The sequence below is a fragment of the Enhydra lutris genome, unplaced genomic scaffold (assembly GCF_002288905.1).
Source record: "Enhydra lutris kenyoni isolate GAN:26980312 unplaced genomic scaffold, ASM228890v2 scaffoldscaffold4, whole genome shotgun sequence".
In the NCBI taxonomy this organism is placed as follows: domain Eukaryota; kingdom Metazoa; phylum Chordata; class Mammalia; order Carnivora; family Mustelidae; genus Enhydra; species Enhydra lutris.
The window spans coordinates 54,474,176-54,487,103 of NW_019154088.1; the positions used below are offsets into that span (position 1 = coordinate 54,474,176).

The following is a 12,928-nucleotide window of genomic DNA, read 5'->3' on the forward strand; positions in this document are numbered from 1 at the left end:
TCTTTATGTGGTATAATTACCTAAAACTTTTTCAGTTATTGTAAAACCTGAGTCATTTGTACATGCTTATTTGCAGTAGCTTCTTAAGGGCTAAGTATTTATCTTACATAACAAAGATAGCTATGAGGACTTGAATAAAATAAAAAATATGTAAGTATCATGAGCACCTAGCTTACTATCTAGCATATTAGCATATTAGAGATTCTTAATATATTTTGAATTAGTGATTGAGAAGAATTTTATATAAAGTGTAAATATTTATTTAACTAATAGATTTCTTGCATTCAATGTCAGTTTTGTTTCTAGTTAAAAATGTTCTATTCCAGGGTGCCTGGGTGGCTCAGTCGTTAAGCTTCTGCCTTAGGCTCGGGTCATGATCCCAGCATCCTGGGATCAAGCCCTGCATAGGCCTCCCTGCTCTGCTAGGAGCTTGCTTCTCCCTTTCCTAGTCCCCTTGCTTGTGTTTCTTCTCTTGCTGTCTCTCTCTCACAAATAAATAATAAAATATTATTAAAAATGTTTTATTCCTTACCTATTTATGAAAATAATTTGAAGCAACTTATTATAAAAGGTACCTTGCAACAGAAATAATCTTTGTGGGCACCTGGGTGGCTCAGTAAGGTGAGCGTCTGCCTTGGGCTCAGGCCATGATCCCAAGGCCCATGATCCTCAGGCCATCTATCCTGGGATCGATTCCCATATTGGGCTCTAGGGAGCTTGCTCTTCCCTCTACTCTTGCTCCCCTTTCCCCCTGCCCTGCTCATGCTCTCAGGTGATCTCTCTCTCTCTGTGTCAAGTAAATAAAATCTCAAAAACCTTTGAAGAATAAATTATCAAAGTGCAAAAAAAAAAGAAAAATTGATCCTGTAGAAGGGAAATAGTAGTGTTGAGCTATGCCAAAAGGGAGAAAATAATCATGTCAAAAAAACACTAAACTAGGAAGTGCTACTGCAGCTAAGAGCAAAATTTAGCTTTTTGTTTTGACCAAGATTTTTAAAAAGATTCAGATAGATACATAAGATTAAATACAGAGACAGAAATCAACCTGGTTTAAAGAAACATGCTACATTTTCATGATGCTAAAATTTGTTTTTATTATGGTACTCTTTATACCGGGAATATAAAAAAATACAATAGTTTCCTCAAAGGTGTTTTTTTTTTAATGTGATTTTGTGAAAGATGAACACGCAGCATGTCTTATGATTCCTCAGTGAATGAAAAGGTTTTTTATTTGTGAATAAATTGTCATAACCAGACTAAAGGCAGGGATAGTTTATAAAATGTGGAAGAATGGATAACTAGCATGTTCACTTGAATAGAATCATTTAAACTGGACATAGATTGATTCAATCACAAACCATAACAAAGTCTCCTTTTCTTTCTCCTAAGTGCGCACTTGCTTTGTAAGTGATCTGAAACGTGGATTAAAAATCCAAGCAGCAAAATTTAATATTGATGGGAATACTGAGGTAAGTTAATAGTAAGTATATATTTTTTTCCAGAGGTTATAACCTATATATTTATGTTTATGATATTTATATTTCAGCGTCCCTCACCGCCCCCAAATGTTGACTACCCATTAGATGGAGAGAAGATTTTACATGTTCTTGGATCAATCAGGTAAACCTTAATTTTTATGAGCAAAATAATGAACTAAAATGAATTTCTGGCCTTTAAAAATATACAGGCCTTAATATTGCTGCTTTAACAATTATGTGTTCATTAGGTCTTCTCTTTCATGATTAATTTTATTACTTGACTCAACTTTTTTTTTTTTTTTTTAAGATTTTGTTTAAGAAACAGCACAAGCAGAGCAGGGGCAGAGGGAGAAGCAGACTCCCTGGCTGAGCAGGGAGCCCAATGTGGGGCTGGATCCTAGGACCCTGGAGATCATGACTTGAGCCAGAGGCAGACACTTAACCGACTAAGCCAACCAGGCACCCCTGTTACTCAGCTTTTTAACTTTATAAAAAATTTAAGTAACAGGGGCACCTGGGTGGCTCAATGGGTAAAGCCTCTACCTTCGGCTCAGGTCATGATCTGAGGGTCCTGGGATTGAGCCTGCAACGGGCTCTCTGCTTAGCAGGGAGCCTGCCTCCTCTTCTTTCTCTGTCTGCCTCTCTGCCTACTTGTGATCTCTGTCAAATCAATCAATAAAATCCTTAAAAAAATTTTTAAGTAACTCAGAATTAATTAGTAGGATTATAGTAGTGAATAAAGTATAATAAATTTTTTTTAAGATTTTATTTATTTAGGGGTGCCTGGGTGGCTTAGGTTGGTTAACTGTCTGCCTTCAGCTCAGGTCATGATCTCGAGGTCAAGCCCCACATTGGGCTCCCTGCTCAGTGGGGAGTCTACTTCTTCCTTTCCTTTCCCTTTACTGCTCCCCTTGCTTGTGCTCTCTCTCTCAAATGAATAAATAAAATCTTAAAAAATCTTTAAAAAATCTTAAAAATAAACCCACAATATTTCATTTATTTAGAAAGCATACATGTATGAGCTGGGGGGAGGGACAGAGGGAAAGAGAGAAAGAATTTCAAGCAGACTCCATGCTGAACGAAGAGTCTGATGCAGAGCTGATCTCATGAAATCATGACCTGAGCCCAAATCTAAGTCAGACCACTCAACTGACTGAGCCACCCAGGTGCCCCTAAAGTATAATACTTTAAAACAGGCTTCAGCAAACGTTTTCTGTCAAGAACCAAAGAGTAAATAGCTTAGGCTTTGTGAGCTATATGATCTGTGTTGCAACTGTACTTCGTACAATTAGAGTACAAAATCAGCCACAGACAATATGTAAATGAATGAGCATGGCTGTGTTCTATTAAAAACTTCATTTACAAAAACAGATGGGCTGGATTTGGCTTGCAGGCCACAGTTTGCTGGCTCCTGCTTTAAAATGTTTTCATGGTAGAAAGAATGCAGTCTTCCAAATATGCCAAATCTTTTTTTTTTTTTTTAAGATTTATTTGTTAGAGAAGGAGCAGGGGGAGGGGCAGAAGCAGACTCCCCACTGAGCAGGGAGCCTGACATGGGTCTCCATCCCAGGACCCTAAGAGCCAAAGGCAGGTACCTAATGGAATGAGCTACCCAGGCACCCCAAATATGCTAAATCTTAAGGACTAGTTAGTAGTTCACTTTTTCATTATTCGTTTGATTATTCTCGCCAATGATGCAATATAAGTTGTAAGGACTTACATAATTATATTGGTAACAATAGCATTTATGTTTGTATACAAGCTTTATAAAATTTGTTATGAAAGTTCCATTTGTAAAATACCAGAAGATGCACAGAAAAGAGTTATGTAACTGTTGGATTCTGAGATAATACAGAGGTTGAAATATTAAAAGGATGAACATAAATATACAGACATTAAAAAAGGTAGGATAGGGGCCCCTGGGTGGCTCATTGGGTTAAAGCCTCTGCCTTCGGCTCAGGTCATGATCCCAGCGTCCTGGGATCGAGCCCCACATCGGGCTCTCTGCTCAGCAGGGAGCCTGCTTCCCTTCCTCTCTCTCTGCCTGCTTCTCTGCCTACTTGTGATCTCTGTCTGTCAAATAAATAAGTAAAAATCTTAAAAAAAATGTTACCATTTAAATTTTCTCCAGGTTGTTGAGTGGAACCCAAAATAAGAGAAGAAAATAGATGTTGAAGGAAATTAAAATGGAGCTTTTTGGCTACATATTAGTAGGAAAATAGATTGGGAATAAAAAACCACCATGTTTCACATTTCAGACCCAATTAATTTACAGGTGTTTGCTAACATGTTTTTCCTACTGAAAAATCTAGTTCTGTTGAAACCTAATACACATAGTTCTGAACAGTACTTTGTTGGTAAACCAGAAGGGTCATTTAAAGTTAAAGACCATCTTAAAAAACCGTATATTAAACATTTCATATTAAAGGATTGAAATTTGTAGTTATTTTCCAAACTTTTTTCTGGGAATTTTTCTTTGAGGGTAATTCTTCTTTTAGAGTTTGAAATTAAGTATATATAAACCAGGAAATTCATGGTTTATTATTTCCAAGTGGTTTTTTTGGTTTTTGTTTTAAGTGCAGTGAGAACTTAGTTATTTGTCAATCAGTCTTTGTACAGAATTCTTACAGACATTTTTTTCTAGACTTTTACCATTGTATTACCTATATTAAAAGGATTTTAGGGGCACCTGGGTGGCTCATTTAGTTGAGCATTGGATTCTTGATTTTGGCTCAGATCATGATCTCTGGGTCCTGGGATGGAGCCCCATGTCGTGCTCCATGCTCAGTGTTGGAATCTGCTTAAGATTCTTTCTCCCTCTCCCACTACTTCTACCTGTATGCTTTCTCTTTCTCTAATGAATAAATAAAATCTTAAAAAATATATTTTAGGGACGCCTGGGTGGCTCAGTTGGTTGGACGACTGCCTTCAGCTCAGGTCATGATCCTGGAGTCCTGGGATCGAGTCCCGCGTCGGGCTCCCAGCTCCGCGGGGAGTCTGCTTCTCTCTCTGACCTTCTCCTCACTCATGCTCTCTCTCACTGTCTCTCTCTCAAATAAATAAATAAAATCTTTAAAATATATATATATATATATATTAAAAATAATTGTCTTTTCAAAGCATTTAGCATAGTTCTCGTAGAAAAACAACTTATTTTCTACTCTAGCATTTGTTAAGTAGTAATTGTAAAATTATATAATTTCAATATCAAATCTATTGATAATAAAAGACTTGGAAAAAGAAAACTGGTGCTCTGTAACCATCATCTCAACTGGTAGAAATGGAAGTATGCAGGCATAGCAGCAAGTGGCTGACTGTGAGTGTTGAGCATAGTGCAGCCCTCAGTATACTTTAATGATGAAATGGAGAGTTAGCAGGTAGGTTGAGTCTTATAAAGAGAATTCTATGTTTTGAAAAAGATTAAAGAAAGTTTCAAAATTCTATGCATACTATCATTTAAATTTTATTTTTAAGAATTAGTGTTTATATATGCATATGTATAGATAAATTTTGTATTGTATCATTTAGGATTCACTTAGGTTGGCCACCAGTTACACAGACCTGACGTAGTGGCTTCACTAAGATAGAAGTTTGTTTCTCTTGGGATACCTGGGTGGCTCAGTTAGTTAAGTGTCTGCCTTTGGCTCAGGTCATGATCCTAGGGTCATGATCCTGGGATCGAGCCCCACATCAGGCTCCCCACTCAGCATAGAGCCTGCTTCTCCCTCTCCTTCTGCCCCTTCCCGTTCATGTGCGTGCGTGAGCATGTGCTCTCTCTCACTCTCTCCCTCTCAAATAAATAAACAAAAATCTTTTAAAAGGGCCGGGGGGGGGGCGCCTGGGTGGCTCAGTGGGTTAAGGCCTCTGCCTTCGGCTCAGGTCATGATCCCAGGGTCCTGGGATCGAGCCCCACATCGGGCTCTCTGCTCAGCAGGGAGCCTGCTTCCTCCCTGCCTCTCTGCCTACCTGTGATCTCTGTCTGTCAAATAAATAAATAAAATCTTTAAAAAAAAAAAAAAAAAGTTTGTCTCTCTTTTAAAAGAAGCTCACAGGTAGATAGTCCCGAGATGGTATTACAACTCCTGTCAGGGATGTAAACATCCTTCCAGCTCTCATCCTTTGGGCAGGTAGCCCTGTCCTTAGGGACCTGGTGGTTGCTGGAGGTACAGCTACTATATCTGTTTAAAGCAAGGTACCCTAGGAAGGGAAAGAAAAAGTGCTTCCTCTCCATTTTTCTTTATTTTGATTTTTTTTTTTTAAGATTTTATTTATTTATTTGAGAGGGAAGGAGTGAGAGAGAGCCTGAGAGAGGAGAGGGTCAGAGGGAGAAGCGGACTCCCCAAGGAGCTGGGAGCCCGATGCAGGACTCGATCCTGGAAGTCTGGGACCATGACCTGAGCCGAAGGCAGCCACTCAACCAACTAAGCCACCCAGGCACCCTATTTTGATTTTTCTAAAAAATATTTTATTTATTTATTTGAAAGACAGAGATCAGAAGTAGGCAGAAGGGCAGGCAGAGAAAGAGTGGGGGTGGGGTGGGGAAGCAGGCTCCCCGCCAAGCAGAGAGCCCCACTCGGGGCTTGATCCCAGGACCCTAGGATCACGACCTGAGCCGAAGACAGAGGCTTTAACCAGCTGAGCCACCCAGGCGCCCCCTATTTTGATTTTTTTAAGATTTTATTTATTTATTTGACAGACACAGTGAGAGAGGGAACACAAGCAGGGGGAGTGGAAGAGGGAGAAGCAGGCATCCCAGGATGCTGGGATTATGACCTTAGCCAAAGGCAGATGCTTAATGACTGACGCACGCAGGTGCCCCATCCATTTTTAAAAATTAATTAATTAATTTTGAGAGATTAAATCCATGTAGGGAGAAGGGGTGGAAGGAGAGGGAGAGAGATTCTCAAGCTAACTCTGTGCTGAGTGCAGCGCCACACTCAGGGCTCGATCCCATGACCCTAAGGTCACAACCTGAGCTGAAACCAAGAGTTGGCCATTTAACCAGCTCTGCCACTCAGGTGCCCATTTTCTCTCCTTTTTTAAGGAGACTTTTTAGAAGCCCCACATACCACTTCTGCCACCATCTCATTGTCTATTACTTAGCTACCCATCTAGCTACAATGTAAATACAGTGTTACTATAAGGTAAATAGTGTTTCTGGAAAAAAAAATTTTTCCTTTCCTTTCCTCTTTAAGATTTTATTTATTTGACAGACAGAGATAACTGGAGAGGGAACACCAGAAGGGGGAGTGGGAATGGGAGAAGCAGGCTCATGACCAGAGGCTTTATGACTGTGCCACCCAGGCATCCCATAAATACAGTGTTTCAGCTGGGGAGGGGCATTCTATCCAGCTTAAAAAATTGAGTTTTTTTTTCCCTCCTAAATAATTATAGATTCACAGGAAATTGCAAAGATAATATAGGGAAGTCTCCATGTACTCTTCACCCAGTTTCTCCCAGTGGTTAACATCTTCACTATACCCCAATAGCAAAACCAGTAAATTGGCATCAGTGTAAATGTGTATGTACAGTTCTATGTAATTTTATCACACATAGATTTTTTTCAAATTTTATTTTTTCAGTGTTCCAAGATTCATTGTTTATGCACCACACCCAGTGCTCCATGCAATACATGCCCTCCTTAATACCCACCACTGGGCTCACCCATCCCGCCACCTCCCTCCCTTCCAAAACCCTCAGTTTGTTTCTCGGAGTCCACAGTCTCTCGCGGTTTATCTCACCCTCCAATTTCCCCCAACTCACTTCTCTCCATCTCCCCATATCCTCCATGTTATTCCTTATGCTCCACAAGTAAGTGAAACCATATGATAATTGATTCTCTCTGCTTGACTTATTTTACTCAGCATAATCTCCTCCAGTCCCGTCCATGTTGATACAAAAGTTGGGTATTCATCCTTTCCGATGGAGGCATAATACTCCATTGTATATATGGACCATATCTTCTTTATCCATTCGTCTCTTGAAGGGCATCTTGGCTCTTAACACAGTTTGATTGTGGCCATTGGTGCTATGAACATTGGGGTACATATGGCCCTTCATTTCACTACATCCATATCTTTGGGGTAAATACCCAGTAGTGCAATTGCAGGGTCATAGGGTAGCTCTATGTTTAATTTCTTAAGGAATCTCCACACTGTTTTCCAAAGTGGCTGCATCAACTTGCATTCCCACCACCAGTGTAAGAGGTTTCCCCTTTCTCCACATCCTTTCCAACACTTGTTTCTTGCCTTGTTAATTTTGGCCATTCTAACTGGTGTAAGGTGGTATCTCAATGTGGTTTTGTTTTGATTCTCCCTGATGCTAATGATGATGAATGTTTTTTAATGTGTCTGTTAGCCATTCGTATGTCTTGTTTGGAGAAATGTCTGTTCATGTCTTCTGCCCATTTTCTGACATGATTATCTGGTTTTTGAGTGTTGAGTTTGAGGAGTTCTTTATAGATCTTGGATATCAGCCCTTTGAAGTGTCATTTGCAAATATCTTCTCCCATTCTTTGTTTTGTTGACTGTTTGCTTTGCTGTGCAGAAGGTTTTTATCTTGATGAAGTCCCAAAAGTTCATTTTCGCTGTTTCCTTTGCCTTTGGAGACATGTCTTGAAAGAAGTTGCTGTGGCTGGAGCGCCTGGGTGGCTTAGTGGGTTAAACCTCTGCCTTCGGCTCAGGTCATGATCCCGGGGTTCTGGGATCGAGCCCCACATCGGGCTCTCTGCTCAGCAGGGAGCCTGCTTCCCTTCCTCTCTCTCTGCCTGCCTCTCTGCCTACTTGTGATCTCTGTCTGTCAAATAAATAAATAAAATCTTTAAAAAAAAAAAAGAAGTTGCTGTGGGCGATGTCAGAGAGGTGACTGCCAATGTTCTTCCCTAGGATTTTGATAGATTCCTGCCTTACATTGAGGTCTTTTATCCATTGAGAGTTTTTCTTTGTGTATGGTGTAAGAGAATGAGTGAGTTTCATTCTTCTATACATAGCTGTCCAATTTTCTCAGCACTGTTTATTGAAGAGACTGTCTTTTTTCCACTGGATATTTTTTCCTGCTTTGTTAAAGATTATTTGATCATAGAGTTGTGGGTCCATATCTGGACTCTCTACTCTTCCACTGGTCTGTGTGTCTTTTTTTGTGCCAGTACCATGCTGTCTTGGTGATTTTTTGTAGTAAAGCTTGAAATCAGGCAACGTGATGCCTCCAGTTGTGTTTTTCTTTTTCAACATTTCCTTAGCAATTCAAGGTCTTTTCTGGTTCCATACAAATTTTAGGATTGTTTGTTCTAGCACTTCGAAAAATGCCGGTGGCATTTTGATCAGGATGGCACTGAAAGTATAGATTGTTCTGGGCAATATAGACATTTTAACAATGTTTATGCTTCTGATCCATGAGCATGGAATGTTTTTCCATCTTTTTATGTCCTCAGTTTTTTTCATGAGTGTTCTGTTGTTCCTCAAGTACATATCTTTTACCTCTTTGGTTAGGTTTATTCCAAGGTATCTTATGGTTTTTGGTGCTGTAGTAAATGGAATCGATTCTCTAATTTCCCTTTCTATATTTTCCTTGTTAGTGTACAAGAAGGCAACTGATTTCTGTGCATTGATTTTGTATCCTGCCACATTACTGAATTGCTGTATGAGTTCCAGTAGTTTGGGGGTGGTCTTTTGGGTTTTCCATAGAAAGTATCATGTCATCTGCGAAGAGAGAGTTTGACTTCTTCTTTGCCAATTTGAATACTTTTATTTCTTTTTGTTTTCTGATTGCTGTTGCTAGGACTTCTAGTACTATGTTGAACAACAGTGGCAAGAGTGGGCATCCTTGTCCTGTTCCTGACCTCAAATGGAAGGCTGTCTGCTTTTCCCCATTGAGAATGATATTTGCTGTGGGTTTTTTAGATAGATTTTATGAAGTTGAGGAGTGTTCCCTCTATCGCTGTACTTTGAAGAGTTTTAAATCAGGAACAGATACTGTATTTTGTCAAATGCTTTTTCTGCATCAATTGAGAGGACCATGTGGTTCTTCTCTCGTTGATTTGTTCTATCACATTGATTGATTTGCGAATGTTGAACCACCTTTAAACCCAGGGTAAATCCCCCATGGTCATGGTGGATAATCTTTTTAATGTATTGTTGGATCCTATTAGTGAGTATCTTGTTGCGAATTTTGGCATCCATATTCATCAGGGATATTGGTCTGAAATTCTCCTTTTTGATAGGGTCTTTGCCTGGTTTAGGGATCAGGGTAATGCTGGCTTCATAGAAAGAATCTGGAAGTTTTTCTTCTGTTTCTATTTTTTGAAACAGCTTCAGGATAATAGGTTTTATTTCTTCTTTGAATGTTTGGTAGAATTCCCCAGGGAATCTGTCAGGTCCTGGGCTCTTGTTTTTTGAGAGGTTTTTGATCACTGCTTCAATCTCGTTACTAGATATTGGTCTATTCAGGTTGTCAGTTTCTTCCTGTTTCAGTCTTGGAAGTTTATAGGTTTCCAGGAGTGCATCCATTTCTTCTAGGTTGCTTAACTTACTGGCATATAACTGTTGATAATAATTTCTGATGATTGTATTTCCTCATGTTAGTAGTGATCTCTCCCACTTTCATTCATAATTTTATTAATTTGGGTCCTGTCTCTTTTCTTTTGGATTAGTTTAGCCAGTGGTTTATTGATCTTACTGATTCTTTCAGAGAACCAGCTTTTCGTTTCATTGATAATGTTCTGCTGTATCTCTAGTATCTAACTTATTGATCTCTGCTCTAATCTTGATTATTTCCCTTCTTATACATGGTGTTGGCTTAATTTGTTGTTGATTTTCCAGTTCTTTAAGGCTAAAGAGAGTTGGTGTATTCGGGATTTTTCAGTTTTTTTGAGTGAGGCTTGGATGGCTGTGTATTTCCCCCTTAGGACCACCTTTGCTGTATCCCATAGGTTTTGGACCGATGTGTCTTCATTCTTGTTGGTTTCCTAGAATTGTTTAAGTTCTTCTTTGATTTCTTGGTTGATCCTTGAGCAGAATGGTCTTTAGTCCAAGTGTTTTAATTCCTTCCAAACTTTTTTTTTTTTAAGGTTTTATTTATTTATTTGACAGACAGATCACAAGTAAGCAGAGAGGAGCAGGGAGAAGCGGCTCCATGCTGAGCAGAGAGCCCGAAGTGGGGCTTGATCCCAGGACCCTGAGATCATGACCTGAGCTGAAGGCAGAGGCTTAACCCACTGAGCCACCCAGGCGCCCCACCTTCCAAACTTTTTCTTATGGTTGAGTTCCAGTTTGAAAGCATTGTGGCCTGAGAATATGTAGGGAATAATCTCAATCTCTTGGTATCGGTCGAGCCCTGATTTGTGACCCAGTATGTAGTCTGTTCTGGAGGAAGTTCCATGTGAGCTTGAGAAGAATGAGTATTCTCTTGTTTTAGGGTGGAATGTTCTGTATGTATCTATGAGGTCCATCTGGTCCAATGTGTTCAATGCTCTTGTTTATTGTTTTTCTCCTTGGATGACCTATTACTTAGAGTGGCGTGTTAAGATCCCCTACAATTAATGTATTCATATCAATATGACTATTTTGATTAATAGTTGGCTTATGTAGTTGGTTTCTCCCATATTGGGGGCATAAATATTTACAGTTGTTAGATCTTGGTGGATAGACCCTTTAAGAATGATTTAGTGTCCTTCTATATCTCTGACTACAGTCTTTAGCTTAAAATCTAATTTATCTGATATGAAAATCACTACCCCAGCTTTCTTCTAAGGACTATTGGCATGAAAGATGCTTCTCCGTCCCTTCACTTTCAGTCTGGATGTATCTTGTAGACAGCATATGGACGGGTCCTGTCACTTTATTGGTTGCAGTCTGCAACCCTGTGCCATTTTACGGGACCATTTAGGCTGTTCATGTTGAAAGTGATTATTGAAACATAAGTTTTTATTGACATCATGTTGCCTGTGAAGTCCTTGTTTCTATAGATTGTCTCTGTAAATTTCTGTTCTATGTCACTCTTGGGTTCTTTCTTTTATAGACCCCCCCCCCTTTAATATTTCTTGTAGTGCTGGCTTGGTCACATACCCTTTTAAACCTTGCCAGTCTTGGAAGCTCTTTATCTCTCCATCCATTTTGAATATCAGCCTTGCTAGGTAAAGTATTCTTGGCTGCATGTCCTTCTCATTTAGGGCCCTGAATATGTCTTGTCAGCCCTTTCTGTCTTGCCAGGTTTCTGTGGACAGGTCTGATGTTATTCTGATGGTCCTTCCTCTGTATTTAAGAAATCTCTGCCCCCTAGGTCCCCTTAAGACCTCCTGTCTGAAGTTACGATTCGTGAATTTCACATTAAGTGTCTGGATGTCTTTCTAGACTCGTTGATCTTGGGGAGGGGGTGTCTTTTCTGCCTCTAGGACATGAACACTTGTTCCATTCCCCAGGTAAGGGAAATTTTCATCTAGAATTTGTTCAACTATATCTTCTAGTCTTCTCTCTTTCTCCACCCCCACCCTCAGGGATCCCAATTAATTCTGACATTGGAATGTTTCATGGCGTCATTTATTTCCCTGATTCTGTTTTCATGGCTTCTAAGCTGTTTGTTCCCCATCTCCTCCTGACCCTTCTTTTCTATCAGTTTGTCTTCTAGATCACTAATTCCATCTTCTCAGTTATCTGCCTCCATTACCCTAGCTGTTAGAGGATTTATATTAGATTGGATCTCATTGATAGCATTTTAACTTCTGCCAGATTGGCTCTCACTTTGACCTTAGAGATTCTTTGTTGTCACCAATGGTCTTCTCCAACCTAGCCACACATAGATTTTTTAATCACCACCATAATCAAGATACAGAACTATTCCATCACTACAAAAATCTTCCTGTGCTACCCCAAAATAGGGTTCTTTTAATTTGAGAACGAACAGGAAAATGGATATTTTGATAGGCAACTAACAATCTTTGCCATGTTATTTATTATTTTTTTTTCCAAGATTTTATTTATTTATTTGACAGAAATCACAAGTAGACAGGCAGACAGAGAGAGAGAGGAGGAAGCAGGCTTCCTGCTGAGCAGAGAGCCCGATGCAGGGCTCGATCCCAGGACCCTGAGATCATGACCTGAGCTGAAGGCAGAGGCTTTAGCCCACTGGGCCACCCAGGCGCCCCTGCCATGTTATTTTTAAAAACAAAGAAATGCTTGAGGAGAGGGTTGTTTTTTTAATGTTTTGTATGTGGACCTGCTTCTTGAATCTTACTTTTATAGAATTTCATTCCTTTTCTGTTATTAGGCTTAAGGAAGTATAACTGGACAAAACATGTTAATCTGTACATAATAATAGTTGTAGCTAATACTTAGGGAGTACCTCCTTTGTACCAGGAAATGTGCTATTGACTCATTGAATCCTTACCTCCACACCTGTAAGGCAGGTGCTGTTACTTTCCTTGTTCACAAATGCAAACACCCTGGGTTTTTTTTTTT

The 12,928-nt window shown here is 39.6% G+C and overlaps 1 protein-coding gene across 1 annotated transcript in view; it reads left to right on the forward strand.

Moving 5' to 3' along the window:
- LOC111160254 (actin related protein 10 homolog) overlaps nt 1-12,928 on the forward strand; it is a 35,570-nt gene that overhangs the window by 18,523 nt on the left and 4,119 nt on the right. Inside the window, exons 9-10 of the mRNA XM_022523185.1 lie at nt 1,390-1,469; nt 1,547-1,620. Of these exons, the coding sequence (XP_022378893.1) occupies nt 1,390-1,469; nt 1,547-1,620 (154 nt within the window). The remainder of the gene's footprint in view (nt 1-1,389; nt 1,470-1,546; nt 1,621-12,928) is intronic.